Source organism: Vulpes vulpes, chromosome 1, assembly GCF_048418805.1.
Source record: "Vulpes vulpes isolate BD-2025 chromosome 1, VulVul3, whole genome shotgun sequence".
Taxonomy (NCBI): domain Eukaryota; kingdom Metazoa; phylum Chordata; class Mammalia; order Carnivora; family Canidae; genus Vulpes; species Vulpes vulpes.
The window spans coordinates 831,774-843,165 of NC_132780.1; the positions used below are offsets into that span (position 1 = coordinate 831,774).

Consider the following 11,392-nt stretch of genomic DNA (forward strand, 5'->3'; position numbering starts at 1 on the left):
GGGGCAGAAGCAAATCCCTCTGACCGTGGACCTCCCGGACCACGTGCCCTGGACTCAAAGGAAGGAGTCGTGCAGTTGCACCTGTGCACCCACGAGCAGATTGACACAGAGCAACCTCCACACGGGCTCCCTGAGGTCCCTCCTGCAGCACCCCGGGGCGACCATCAAGAAGGGGCAGGCCGCACTGAACTTTATGGGACCTGTCTAAGCCAGAGGAACACGCACCCACCCGAAATGGAAACCGTGGCATTGGACCCAGCACCGAACCACCTTTTCCTTTGGATTTTGGTCCCAGGCCACGACAGACAGGGGCTCGTGCACGAGGACAAATTTGAATGTCTTGATCTGAGAAGGGGGACTGCGGTGACTCAGTGGGCCTGGGCTGTGAAGACCACCCGGTGGACTGGAAGGGATTGGCGGCGGGGGGGGGGGGGGGGCATCATTGCAAATAACACCAAACCCAGGGTGAGGAGGCAGGAGGGGGGAGGAGGGAAGGGATGGCAGGGGGAGACTGGGTGGGAGGGTGGGGGAGATGGGAAGGAGGTGAGGGGAGAGGGCTTGTTGGGGAGGGTGGGCCACACCCCAGTCACCGGGGAGCGCCGGCCCGCACGTGTCCTCTGACGGACGGGCACTGGCCTCGGTGGGGACGTACCAAGGTGAGCCACCCTGAGCTCGTGGCTGAGGGGCTGTGATTGCTGCTTGTCTTGGGGCCGCTTCCCCCGCACGGGCTCATCCCCACATCCGATGGCATCGGGCATCCGGTGGCCGGCGTTTGGGAGGGTGCACCCCCCACCCCGCTTTTTCCGGATAAGAAGCGGCAGGAGGCTTGGTGCCGCTGTTCCCCGTGTGTATGCACACGCGTGTCCAGCTTGAGAACACTTGGGCTTTCTGTGCAGTGAGTGGTGGCGCGGTGGCAGCGGCCCAGTGCTTGGGGGAACGTCAGCCTGGCCACGTGGTGGGGCTGCTGCCCCCAGGCCCCCCTGCCTGCCTTTGCCGGGAAGAGCCTTTGCCAGGGCCCTGAAATGCATGGATAACCCAGGACCCTAAGGAAAGACCTGCCCCCTCTTGTGCCTGCAGACACAACACGAGTCTTTCAAGTCTCAAAACAACACCAGCAGTGACCCCTTTGAGATGACAAAGGGCGGCGGAGCATGAAAATGTCCATCGAGTCACAGAACATGACTCGACGCCGGGTCTAATGTGCCACCAACCAGCAGAGACCCAACAAAAATCAGATTTGTTCCCTGCACTTGATTCTTTTTTTTTTTTGAGAGGGTGAGTGACAAGTAATATTCTTATCAATAAGTGGTAGCCCTAGAAAATAAGGGTGACATCGTTCAGATTGTGAAGTCGGGAAGGATTTCTTAAATAACCCTCCAAAAATGGTAACGATGAGAGAGCAGATGGAGGATCGTGACCAAGTACGATAAAGAGCCTTTGTTTATCAAGAGCCCTATAAAGAAAGTGGAAAGAGACTCGGAAAATGCCTCCATTAAGGGATTAATATCGAGCACTTGCAAGGGAACTCGTAGAAATCGGTCGGGAAAGCACAGATGATACGATGGGGAAAAGGACAGAAGACAAGAACCACAAAAAATACGGCCGGTAAACACTGGCGACGTGTTCGGCGTCACGAGGGATAACGGGAGGGCAGACCGAGTCCATAATGATCACGACCAACGAGGCGAACGTCTGACGATACCAGGTGTTAGGATGTGGATCACGCGCTCCACATAAACTGGCACAACCTCGCTGGAAACGCTTTGCCACTGACTCTCAGGACTGGACATTCACATAAAACAAATGAACTGCATCTTATCACCTATTGGTTGAAAAAGGTAAGTCCCAAAAGATTACGTACAGTATAATATGTTTATACAGTTACAAAACCCAACGAAAGCCAAAAGATAGAGAGAGGATGGGCGGATGGATGGACGGACGGATGGACTAACAGGCTCTTTAAAAACCAATAGGTGAGGGCAGCCCCGGTGCTTAGCGGTTTAGCGCCGCCTTCGGCCCAGGGTGTGATCCTGGAGACCCGGGATCGAGTCCCACGTCAGGCTCCCAGCATGGAGCCTGCTTCTCTCTCTCTCTCTCTCTCTCTCTCTCTCTGAATCTCTAATAAATGAAAAATATTTTTAAAAAAACCTATAGGTGAAATAAACCTAAAAGGAAAGCAGGAGAGTGATGGGTATGGTTGCCTTGGCCCAAGGAGGCAGAGAGATGGAGTGAAGGAGGAGCCCACAGCGGTTGTAGGGGATTTTCAAGATCTTCGTTTCAAACCGAGTGGTGAGTCCGGGTCCCGGTTGCATTCGTTCGAATGAAGGAGCGAGTGACCCCGCACTCCAGTCCCTGGCCAGTGCCAACTCAGCGCTGGCGAGGTGAAAACCAGAAGAAAAAGAGACAGTCCCGTCCGGGGTTTGTCTTGCATCACAAAAGCCACATTCAGCTTTCCCTTCCTACAGCCTCCGAGGTGGGTTCAGACATGTTTTGCTTGGCCTGCAAACTTTACAATATTAGTACACCTCATGTAAAAATCCAATTTCTGGCTTCTCTTGAGAAAATCATAGTATGTGGCTGACGGAGCCCACATTCCTATGTGGCGACAGGCGATGGGTGCCAAGCAGCTGAGTAGGAGCAATCTCCCCACTTCCCGACAAGCCCTGGGCTCTCTCCCCACCCCAGCCCGCTTCGTGAGGGGCCCAATCCCTGAGCATCTGGGGGAGCATCCCGCCCCCAGGAGGCCCTGGCCAGCCTGCATCCTGCCTCTGCCCTCGCAGCCTCCAACAGCTGTGTGCACGCTCCAGGCCCGGAGGCCCAGGAGGGATGGCCGCCCTCGGAACGCTCCCTAAAGGGGCTGTAGCAAAGAAGTCTGAGGGCTAAGCACAATCCCATCGCCAAAGCACATAATTGATGTTTTTGTATAACATGTATCCAGTTTTCCATTTAAGAACATAGGAAAGTGAAATCGGATTGCAGATAAACGGGGTTTTCTTTTCCTTGCAAATGTTGGGTTTTCGGTGCTATTTATTTATTTATTTATAGTAAGTTATGGCATACAAGATTTTCCATTTCTGCTTTGGAGGCTCTGCAGTATGTCCACAGCACAATCTACCAACACAATGTTATCTGCATAACCGACCAATGCCCTGTTTGCGGCCCAACATAGTCCTGCTCCCTAACTCCCCAAAAGCTGCTCCTCTCCAGTGACCCAGCTCTAAGCCCCTCGATGGTAAAAACTTAATTCCCCCAACCACCACCTCCCACGGCTTCTCCAAACAGGGTCCTAATGAATCGGGGCTTTTAACTAAAGCAGACGACAGTCCCTTTTCAGAACGTTAATTCCCATAAAATGGAATGGCAGGTTTACAGGGAAGGCGCTCCTTTATCAGCAGAAACTGATTCCATTTGACTGATTAATTGTCCTCGGAACTGTCAACGGCTTCCGGCCTGGCAGTGACGGCTGGGGAGGAGGTGGCCGTGCAGTGTGGCGATGCGGGGCACTCCCAGGCTGGGGCGGCCAGATTTCGAATGCACAAATAATTACCTCGAATCAATACAGCGAGGGGTTCAGGCCGAGAGACATTCAACTACATTGTTGAAAGAGAAGATGCTGGGCAGCCCGGGTGGCTCAGGGGTTTAGCGCCACCTTTGGCCCAGGGCGTGATCCTGGAGACCCGGGGTTGAGTCCCACATGGGGCTCCCTGCATGGAGCCTGCTCCTCCCTCTGCCTGTGTCTCTGCCTCTCTGTCTCTCTGTTTCTCATGAGTAAATAAATAAAATCTTTTTTAAAAATAAATAATAAAAGAGAGAAGATGCTCATCTTCAGCTAGTCTGCTCCACACTGCGGAATATTTTTAATTTGTGCAGCAGGGATGTCCATCTCTCCTGGTGTAATCCAGTCCTTGGGGAACACCATAAATATGTGGCATTGAGTGTGCGAGGCTCCCTGTGGAGGGCACTCCATCAGCCCAGCCCTGTTCCCGGCCTGTCTCTTCATGTCAGTCTCTCAACACTCAATTTAAAAATATATAACACGCTAATAGATGATGGATGGGTGGATGGATGCATGGATGGATGGATGATGGAAAGTTGGGTGGATGGAAGGATGGATGAATGGACAGAAGGATGGGTGGAAGGATGGATGGAAGGATGGGTGGATGGATGGGTGGAAGGATGGAAGGATGGATGGATGGATGGATGGATGGATGGATGGATGGATGAATGGACGGAAGGATGGGTGGAAGGATGGATGGAAGGATGGATGGAAGATTGGGTGGAAGGATGGATGGATGGATGGATGGATGGATGGATGGATGGAAGGATGGATGGATGGATGGATGGATGGATGGAAGGATGGATGGAAGGATGGATGGATGGATGGATGGATGGATGGATGGATGGATGGAAGATTGGATGGATGGGTGGATGGATGGATGGATGGATGGATGGAAGGATGGATGGATGGATGAGTGGATGGATGGACAGAAGGATGGATGGATGGAAGGATGGAAGAATGGATGGAAGGATGGATGGATGGATGGATGGATGGATGGAAGGAAGGATGGATGGAAGATTGGGTGGATGGATGGACGGAAGGATGGGTGGATGGAAGGCTGGGTGGATGGAAGGATGGATGGATGGAAGATTGGGTGGAAGGATGGATGGATGGATGGATGGATGAAAGGATGGATGGATGGATGAGTGGATGGATGGACAGAAGGATGGATGGATGGAAGGATGGAAGAATGGATGGAAGGATGGATGGATGGATGGATGGAAGGATGGATGGATGGAAGATTGGGTGGATGGATGGACGGAAGGATGGGTGGAAGGATGGATGGAAGGATGGATGGATGGATGGATGGATGGATGGAAGGATGGATGGATGGAAGATTGGATGGATGGATGGATGGATGGATGGATGGATGGATGATGGAAAGTTGGGTGGATGGAAGGATGGATGAATGGACAGAAGGATGGGTGGAAGGATGGATGGAAGGATGGGTGGATGGATGGGTGGAAGGATGGAAGGATGGATGGATGGATGGATGGATGGATGGATGAATGGACGGAAGGATGGGTGGAAGGATGGATGGAAGGATGGATGGAAGATTGGGTGGAAGGATGGATGGATGGATGGATGGATGGATGGATGGATGGAAGGATGGATGGAAGGATGGATGGATGGATGGATGGAAGGATGGATGGATGGAAGATTGGATGGATGGATGGATGGGTGGATGGATGGATGGATGGATGGATGGATGGATGGATGGAAGGATGGATGGATGGATGAGTGGATGGATGGACAGAAGGATGGATGGATGGAAGGATGGAAGAATGGATGGAAGGATGGATGGAAGGATGGATGGATGGATGGATGGATGGATGGATGGGTGGATGAATGGATGGATGGATGGATGGAAGGATGGATGGATGGATGAGTGGATGGATGGACAGAAGGATGGATGGACAGAAGGATGGATGGATGGAAGATTGGGTGGATGGATGGACGGAAGGATGGGTGGATGGAAGGCTGGGTGGATGGAAGGATGGATTAATGGACGGAAGGATGGATGGATGGAAGATTGGGTGGAAGGATGGATGGATGGATGGATGGAAGGATGGGTGGATGGATGGATGGATGGATGGAAGATTGGGTGGAAGGATGGATGGAAGGATGGATGGATGGATGGATGGATGGAAGGATGGGTGGAAGGATGGATGGAAGGATGGATGGATGGATGTAAGGATGGATGGATGGATGGATGGATGGATGGATGGATGGATGGAAGATTGGATGGATGGATGGATGGATGGAAGGATGGATGGATGGATGAGTGGATGGATGGACGGAAGGATGGATGGATGGAAGAATGGAAGAAGTATACATGGATGCATGGATATGGAGGCAGGACAGAAATAGAAATTTTCAAAGATTTTCAAACCTAGACACTCCCAACCATAAACAGTTTATAACTTCAGATTTTCCCTGACCCCATGGGACCAATAAATCCTAGAGGAATTAATTCATATCCTGAAAGGAATTACTTTAGAATTCGTTTAAATAGCAAGTTCCTGCAGCATGTTTAAAATAAGGATTGAATCTGGATTTTATTACACAGAGACTAGAAGCACTGGGGCACGCACGCGCACACACACACACACACAGGTTTAGATGGTTATACCCCAAGGTGTTAAGGGTTGACGTCACCATGGTGGGTGGGATGGTGTGTGCGTTGGTGGCTGACTGCAAGGCTCAACGTTGCCACGATGAACACTACTTCTGTAATAAAATCAAAGCAATAAAATATCTTTAATTAAAGCAATTGTCACACACAGGGAAGATTCAATGTGTAAACTGTAACTTCCCAGTGGTTTTCAGCAGAACATTTGCTCTGGGAAGGGCTCTCCTGGGACATGCTGATTTTCACACTAGGCCCCCCGGTGGCCGAGCATCAGCAGGTCACTGAGGTGGGAGCTTGGGGTTCCCCTGAGGTGGGGATCTACCACAGACCGTCACCCCAAAAGGGAAAGCTGTGTGGCCCAAGCACGGGAGAGGTGGCCAGCGGGACTCAGAGGCAGGGGAGGCTGGAGACACGGGTGTCCGTGTGCCACGGGCCCTGCGGTCTTCAGCGGGGCCGTTACCTCCTGTCAGTCAGTCAGACACACGCAGCTCCGAGTTGGAGAAAGAGCTGACGGTGGGAGGATTCCCGGCCCCCACTCTGCGAAGGAGCTGGTGGCCCCACAGGAGGGGTGAGCACACCCACAGCGAACTGGAATTCCACGTGGACCAAGATCAGCACAGTCATGGGGTGGGAAGGGGCCCAGGGAGAGAAACCATGAATTGCGACGAGGTGCGGGAGGGAAGCACGGGCTCCCCATTCGTGGTTTGAACTGAAGCAGCATTTAGGCTGGGCCTTAGGAGCCTCCCGGCCTCCCTGCCGCGGGACAGGCCTGTGACCTGTGACGCGGACGCAGCGGGATGTCCCCAACCAGGACCGCAGCCGTCTCCTTGCAGCGAAACTCAGCGCTTTTCCACAGCGGCGTCCCCGGAGGTGGAGGCCTCACTGAGACTCCTTCCCAGATGGGTTGAGGTGTGGAAACAAGAAGCAGCGGGTCTCGGGGCGGCTGAGCAAAGGCGGCCCTCGCGGGGGTCTCAGAGGCCCCTCGGGAACATGGAGAGGTCTCCGCACGGGCCCGGGACGCGCGGCGACGGAGGCTGAGCCAGCCGCAGGGGGGAGGGGGCTGAGCCATCCACGCACGGCGTGGGCAGTCAGGGCACCTGTCACGGTGGAGACGACGTGGGGGGACACGGCACGCACACGGCAAAGCAAACCTAACAAGGAGAACCGCAGAAGGAAAGAAGCGCCAGCCCGTCCGCCCCGACCTTTGCCAGAGCGACGCCCCGGGACGACGGAACCGGGGCCAGGGCGGCTCGGCGAGCGGAAGGCAGACCCGGGTCAAAGCCCTGCGCTGGCTGACCTGTTAAAAACTAAAATCAGTCAAATAAATGAGGAACTTGCCGTTTCCCCCTCCGTTGTATGAGGCAGGGACGAAGAAAAATGCCCTAAACACAGCAGATATGTCAGCAATTGGTTTTTATTTATTGAACAGACGTAGGCGTTTGGCCTCCTACCGGTGCGTGCTCCGTAGAAGAGGCCGTGCAAAGGCGCCCACAGGCCGGAGAGGAAGACCAGAGCCTTTGTCCTTGCTCGGTCCTACGAGTAAGGTTCCCAAGTGCCCGACTCACGCCATTGGTCAAGACCGAAAGGGAAATTTTCACGACATGGTTGGCGTGGCGTGTTCTGAGGTACTCACTGCATCAGTCCCGTTTGGGGGCATCGACTCCGTCCCCGCATCTAGGTTACTGGGGGCATTTAAACACGATCGGTGTGTCGTAACCAGAAAGATGCTCTGCACCACGCAGGCCCTCCCCTCGGCCTTCTCGGACTGACCCAGCGCCGGTGGGCGCTCCCAGGTGACACCCAAGGGCCCGTCCCAGGGGCCCGGTCCGTGTCCTCTGCTCCCAGGTGGCGCCCAAGGGCCCGTCCCAGGGGCCCGGTCTGTGTCCTCCGCTCCCAGGTGACACCCAAGGACCCGTCCCAGGGGCCCTGTCCGTGTCCTCTGCTCCCAGGTGGCGCCCAAGGACCCGTCCCAGGGGCCCAGTCCGTGTCCTCTGCTCCCAGGTGGCGCCCAAGGACCCGTCCCAGGTGCCCAGTCCATGTCTTCTGCTCCCAGGTGGCGCCCAAGGGCCCGTCCCAGGGGCCCAGTCCATGTCCTCTGCTCCCAGGTGGCGCCCAAGGACCCGTCCCAGGTGCCCAGTCCATGTCCTCTGCTCCCAGGTGGTGCCCAAGGGCCCGTCCCAGGGGCCCAGTCCATGTCCTCTGCTCCCAGGTGGTGCCCAAGGGCCCGTCCCAGGGGCCCAGTCCGTGTCCTCTGCTCCCAGGTGGTGCCCAAGGGCCCGTCCCAGGGGCCCGGTCTGTGTCCTCTGCTCCCAGGTGACACCCAAGGACCCATCCCAGGGGCCCGGTCTGTGTCCTCTGCTCCCAGGTGGTGCCCAAGGGCCCATCCCAGGGGCCCAGTCCATGTCCTCCGCTCCCAGGTGACACCCAAGGACCCGTCCCAGGGGCCCGGTCCGTGTCCTCTGCTCCCAGGTGGCACCCAAGGACCCGTCCCAGGGGCCCAGTCCATGTCCTCTGCTCCCAGGTGGTGCCCAAGGGCCCGTCCCAGGGGCCCGGTCTGTGTCCTCTGCTCCCAGGTGACACCCAAGGACCCATCCCAGGGGCCCGGTCTGTGTCCTCTGCTCCCAGGTGGTGCCCAAGGGCCCGTCCCAGGGGCCCGGTCCGTGTCCTCTGCTCTTCCACCAGGGCCTCTGCTAAGCCTCAGAGCCTGTTCAGTGTGGCACAGGCACAGGGGCGGCGCAGGAGTTCGGGTGAGGCCCGGGGGTCCCCTGGGCATGCCTCTCCCATCCCTGGTGGGTCATGTCAAAGGCGCTCGGCCTGCCTCAGGACACCAAGTCCCGTCGCCCACACAGGTGACCTAGACAGAGCCCTTTACCGTCTTTTCCTCCTTCTGGGCTCGCTCTCTGCTCCCTCCTGCCAGCTTTGCAGAATCACCCTCAAACTAGTTGCCTCGACCGGGACTCAGAGCCGTGCACGTCGGGGCTGCCCAGCAGCCGTTCTTCCTTCATCACCATATTCCCTTGGGGACTGACTACACCCTCGCTGTGTGCAGATCCGTGGCAGGGGATCTGAGAGGGGCCCGCGAGCCAGGGCAGCTCCGTCGGCCCCTTCTGCGGCCCTGGACAGCCCCGGGAGGGAGACCCAGGGTGAGAACGGCTTGGGCCATTCCCCGTGGCCGTGGCTTATGTTTACTGGCCTGTCCGCCCCGCAGCGCCCTGCCTCGGTCTTCCGCTGCCCACCCGCCCGGCTCCTTTGGGGCCACCTGCCTCCCGTGGGCCCCTGAAAGCCCTCAGCAACCAAGACGTCCTCTCCAGAGGAAGGCAGCCAGCGTCCGGGCTCCCTGCTGCCACCGCAAGTCCCAGCTGACACAGCCGGCCCACTCAAGGCAGACGAGGCTCACGGGGACGTTCCGGGATGCAGGGTACCTCACGGAGCCCCAGGGTGGGAGAGGAGCTTGTGCTTCAGGATGGGGCTGCCACAGAACCCTAAAGGCCGGCGCTATCTGCTGCCTGACACATCCACCTGCTCGGGGCCCTGCAGCTGGTTAAAGATGACCCGCTCTCAGGTGTGTAAGTTCTACATCCGGCGCCCCAGGGAGAAGGTGTGCACCTCACACACACGCACACACGCGCGCACACGGCCCCATCCAAATTCCTAGAGAAGGGCAGTGATTGGCCCCAATCCCATCAAAGGTGACGAGGAAGGAGATGGGGTTCAGTTATCCCAGGTGGCTTCCTGCCCCACCTCCTTCTGCTGCTGAGCGAACGGGGAGCCACTGGGATCCGGGACGATCCTATACGGTGTCCGTTAGGTCAGGGCTGCTCACACCGGTCCCTGGAGGCTCTGGTTAAGGTGCAGGCGCAGAGAGGGCCTGAGCGTCCGCATCCCTATCCGTGGCGCTGCTGCTGCCGGGCGGCTCCGTGCTTTGAGGCCCAGGCCCTGGGGTACCGCCGAGGGGGACCCCTCCAGCCTCACCCAGGGCGCATCCCTCCCTCCCCAAAGCCACCAGGGACCAGGGACCGCTGGGCTGCCCAGCAAAGACGATACGGAGGACTCCTCGGTGGCGGGGGGGCGGCAGGGGCCAGATGTCAGCGACGTTTTCAGGCGCTTCGCTCCCCAGAAGGCTCTGACACGGCCCACGAGCCGCACGTCTAAGAGTCGGTCCAGCAGTCACCGTCACCACGTGATGATCGAACCAGTGAACCAGACCCAGCCCTGCGCCTCACGCTCCCGCCTCGGCCGGGTTGTCCGGGAGCATCGGTGACCACGGAACCGGCGACTCTGCATCTCCTCGCAGCACAGCGGCCCCGACTGCTCCAGTGAAGCTGTCAGCGGCCTCGCCTGCCGCCGGGCCCGGCCCTGGAGGGGCCCCTCCGCCCCGCCCTCCTTCCCCGGTGAATCCCACCTCTCCAGGCTCCCGACGTCGGCCTGAACACTGAGGGCGCCCGGCCGGACCCACCCGTGAGCCTCCACTGTCCCGCCCAAGCCCTGGTCTCACCGGTGTCACCCTGGGCGGTCCAGGCCGCAGCAGCTACTTCAGCTACTCCACATGGCCCGCTCCTCCGAGGCCCCCGCCCACGCCCACGCCCCGCCCCCTGAGCCCCCGCCCCGCCCCCGAGCCCCCGCCCCCGCCCCGCCCCCCGGAGCCCCGCCCCAGCCCCAGCCCCCCGCCCCCGAGCCCCCCCCCCCCCCCCCCCCCGCGAGCCCCGCGCGCAGACCCCGCCTCCCACGCCCTGACCCGCGGGGCCCTCGGGGGCGGGGCCGGCCTCCTGCGCAGGCCCGGCCGCGGGGTCGCGCGTCAGTGACGTCTCAGGCGGCGCGTCAAAGCCCCGCGCCCGAGCCCAGCTGCCGGCTAGAGCGTGCGGTGCGGCGTCCGAGGGGCGTGGGGACGGGTACGGGGACGAGGAGGCCCGCGGAGCCCCCTGCGGTCGGAGGGGCGCGGAGGCCGAGACGCGGGGCCGCCCCAGCCCGGCCCGGGAGGACCGAGGATGAAGGGTACGGGACGCGCTGGCCCGGCGCGGCGGGGGGGGGGGGGGGGGGGGGGTGGGGCGGGTAGGAGGAGGGGCTGACGGGGCGGGGGAGGGGCGGGGCTGACGCGGCGGGGGGGCGAGGGCTGACGCGGCGGGGGGGGGGCGGGGCTGACGCGGCGGGCCCCTCCCCCACCGGCCCGCGCAGGCGCTGGCATCCACATCCCCGGTGCGGGT

At 58.9% G+C, this 11,392-nt stretch overlaps 1 protein-coding gene across 2 annotated transcripts in view; it reads left to right on the plus strand.

Moving 5' to 3' along the window:
* The first annotated feature begins 11,159 nt into the window (after window positions 1–11,159).
* The window catches only part of POP4 (POP4 homolog, ribonuclease P/MRP subunit), a 32,320-nt gene continuing 32,087 nt past the window's right edge, over window positions 11,160–11,392 (plus strand). Inside the window, exon 1 of one of the 2 annotated variants that reach the window (XM_072749565.1) lies at window positions 11,160–11,183. In XM_072749565.1, the coding sequence (XP_072605666.1) occupies window positions 11,177–11,183 (7 nt within the window). In that variant the 5' untranslated portion in view covers window positions 11,160–11,176. The remainder of the gene's footprint in view (window positions 11,184–11,392) is intronic. The other variant, XM_072749543.1, reaches the window with a different exon arrangement.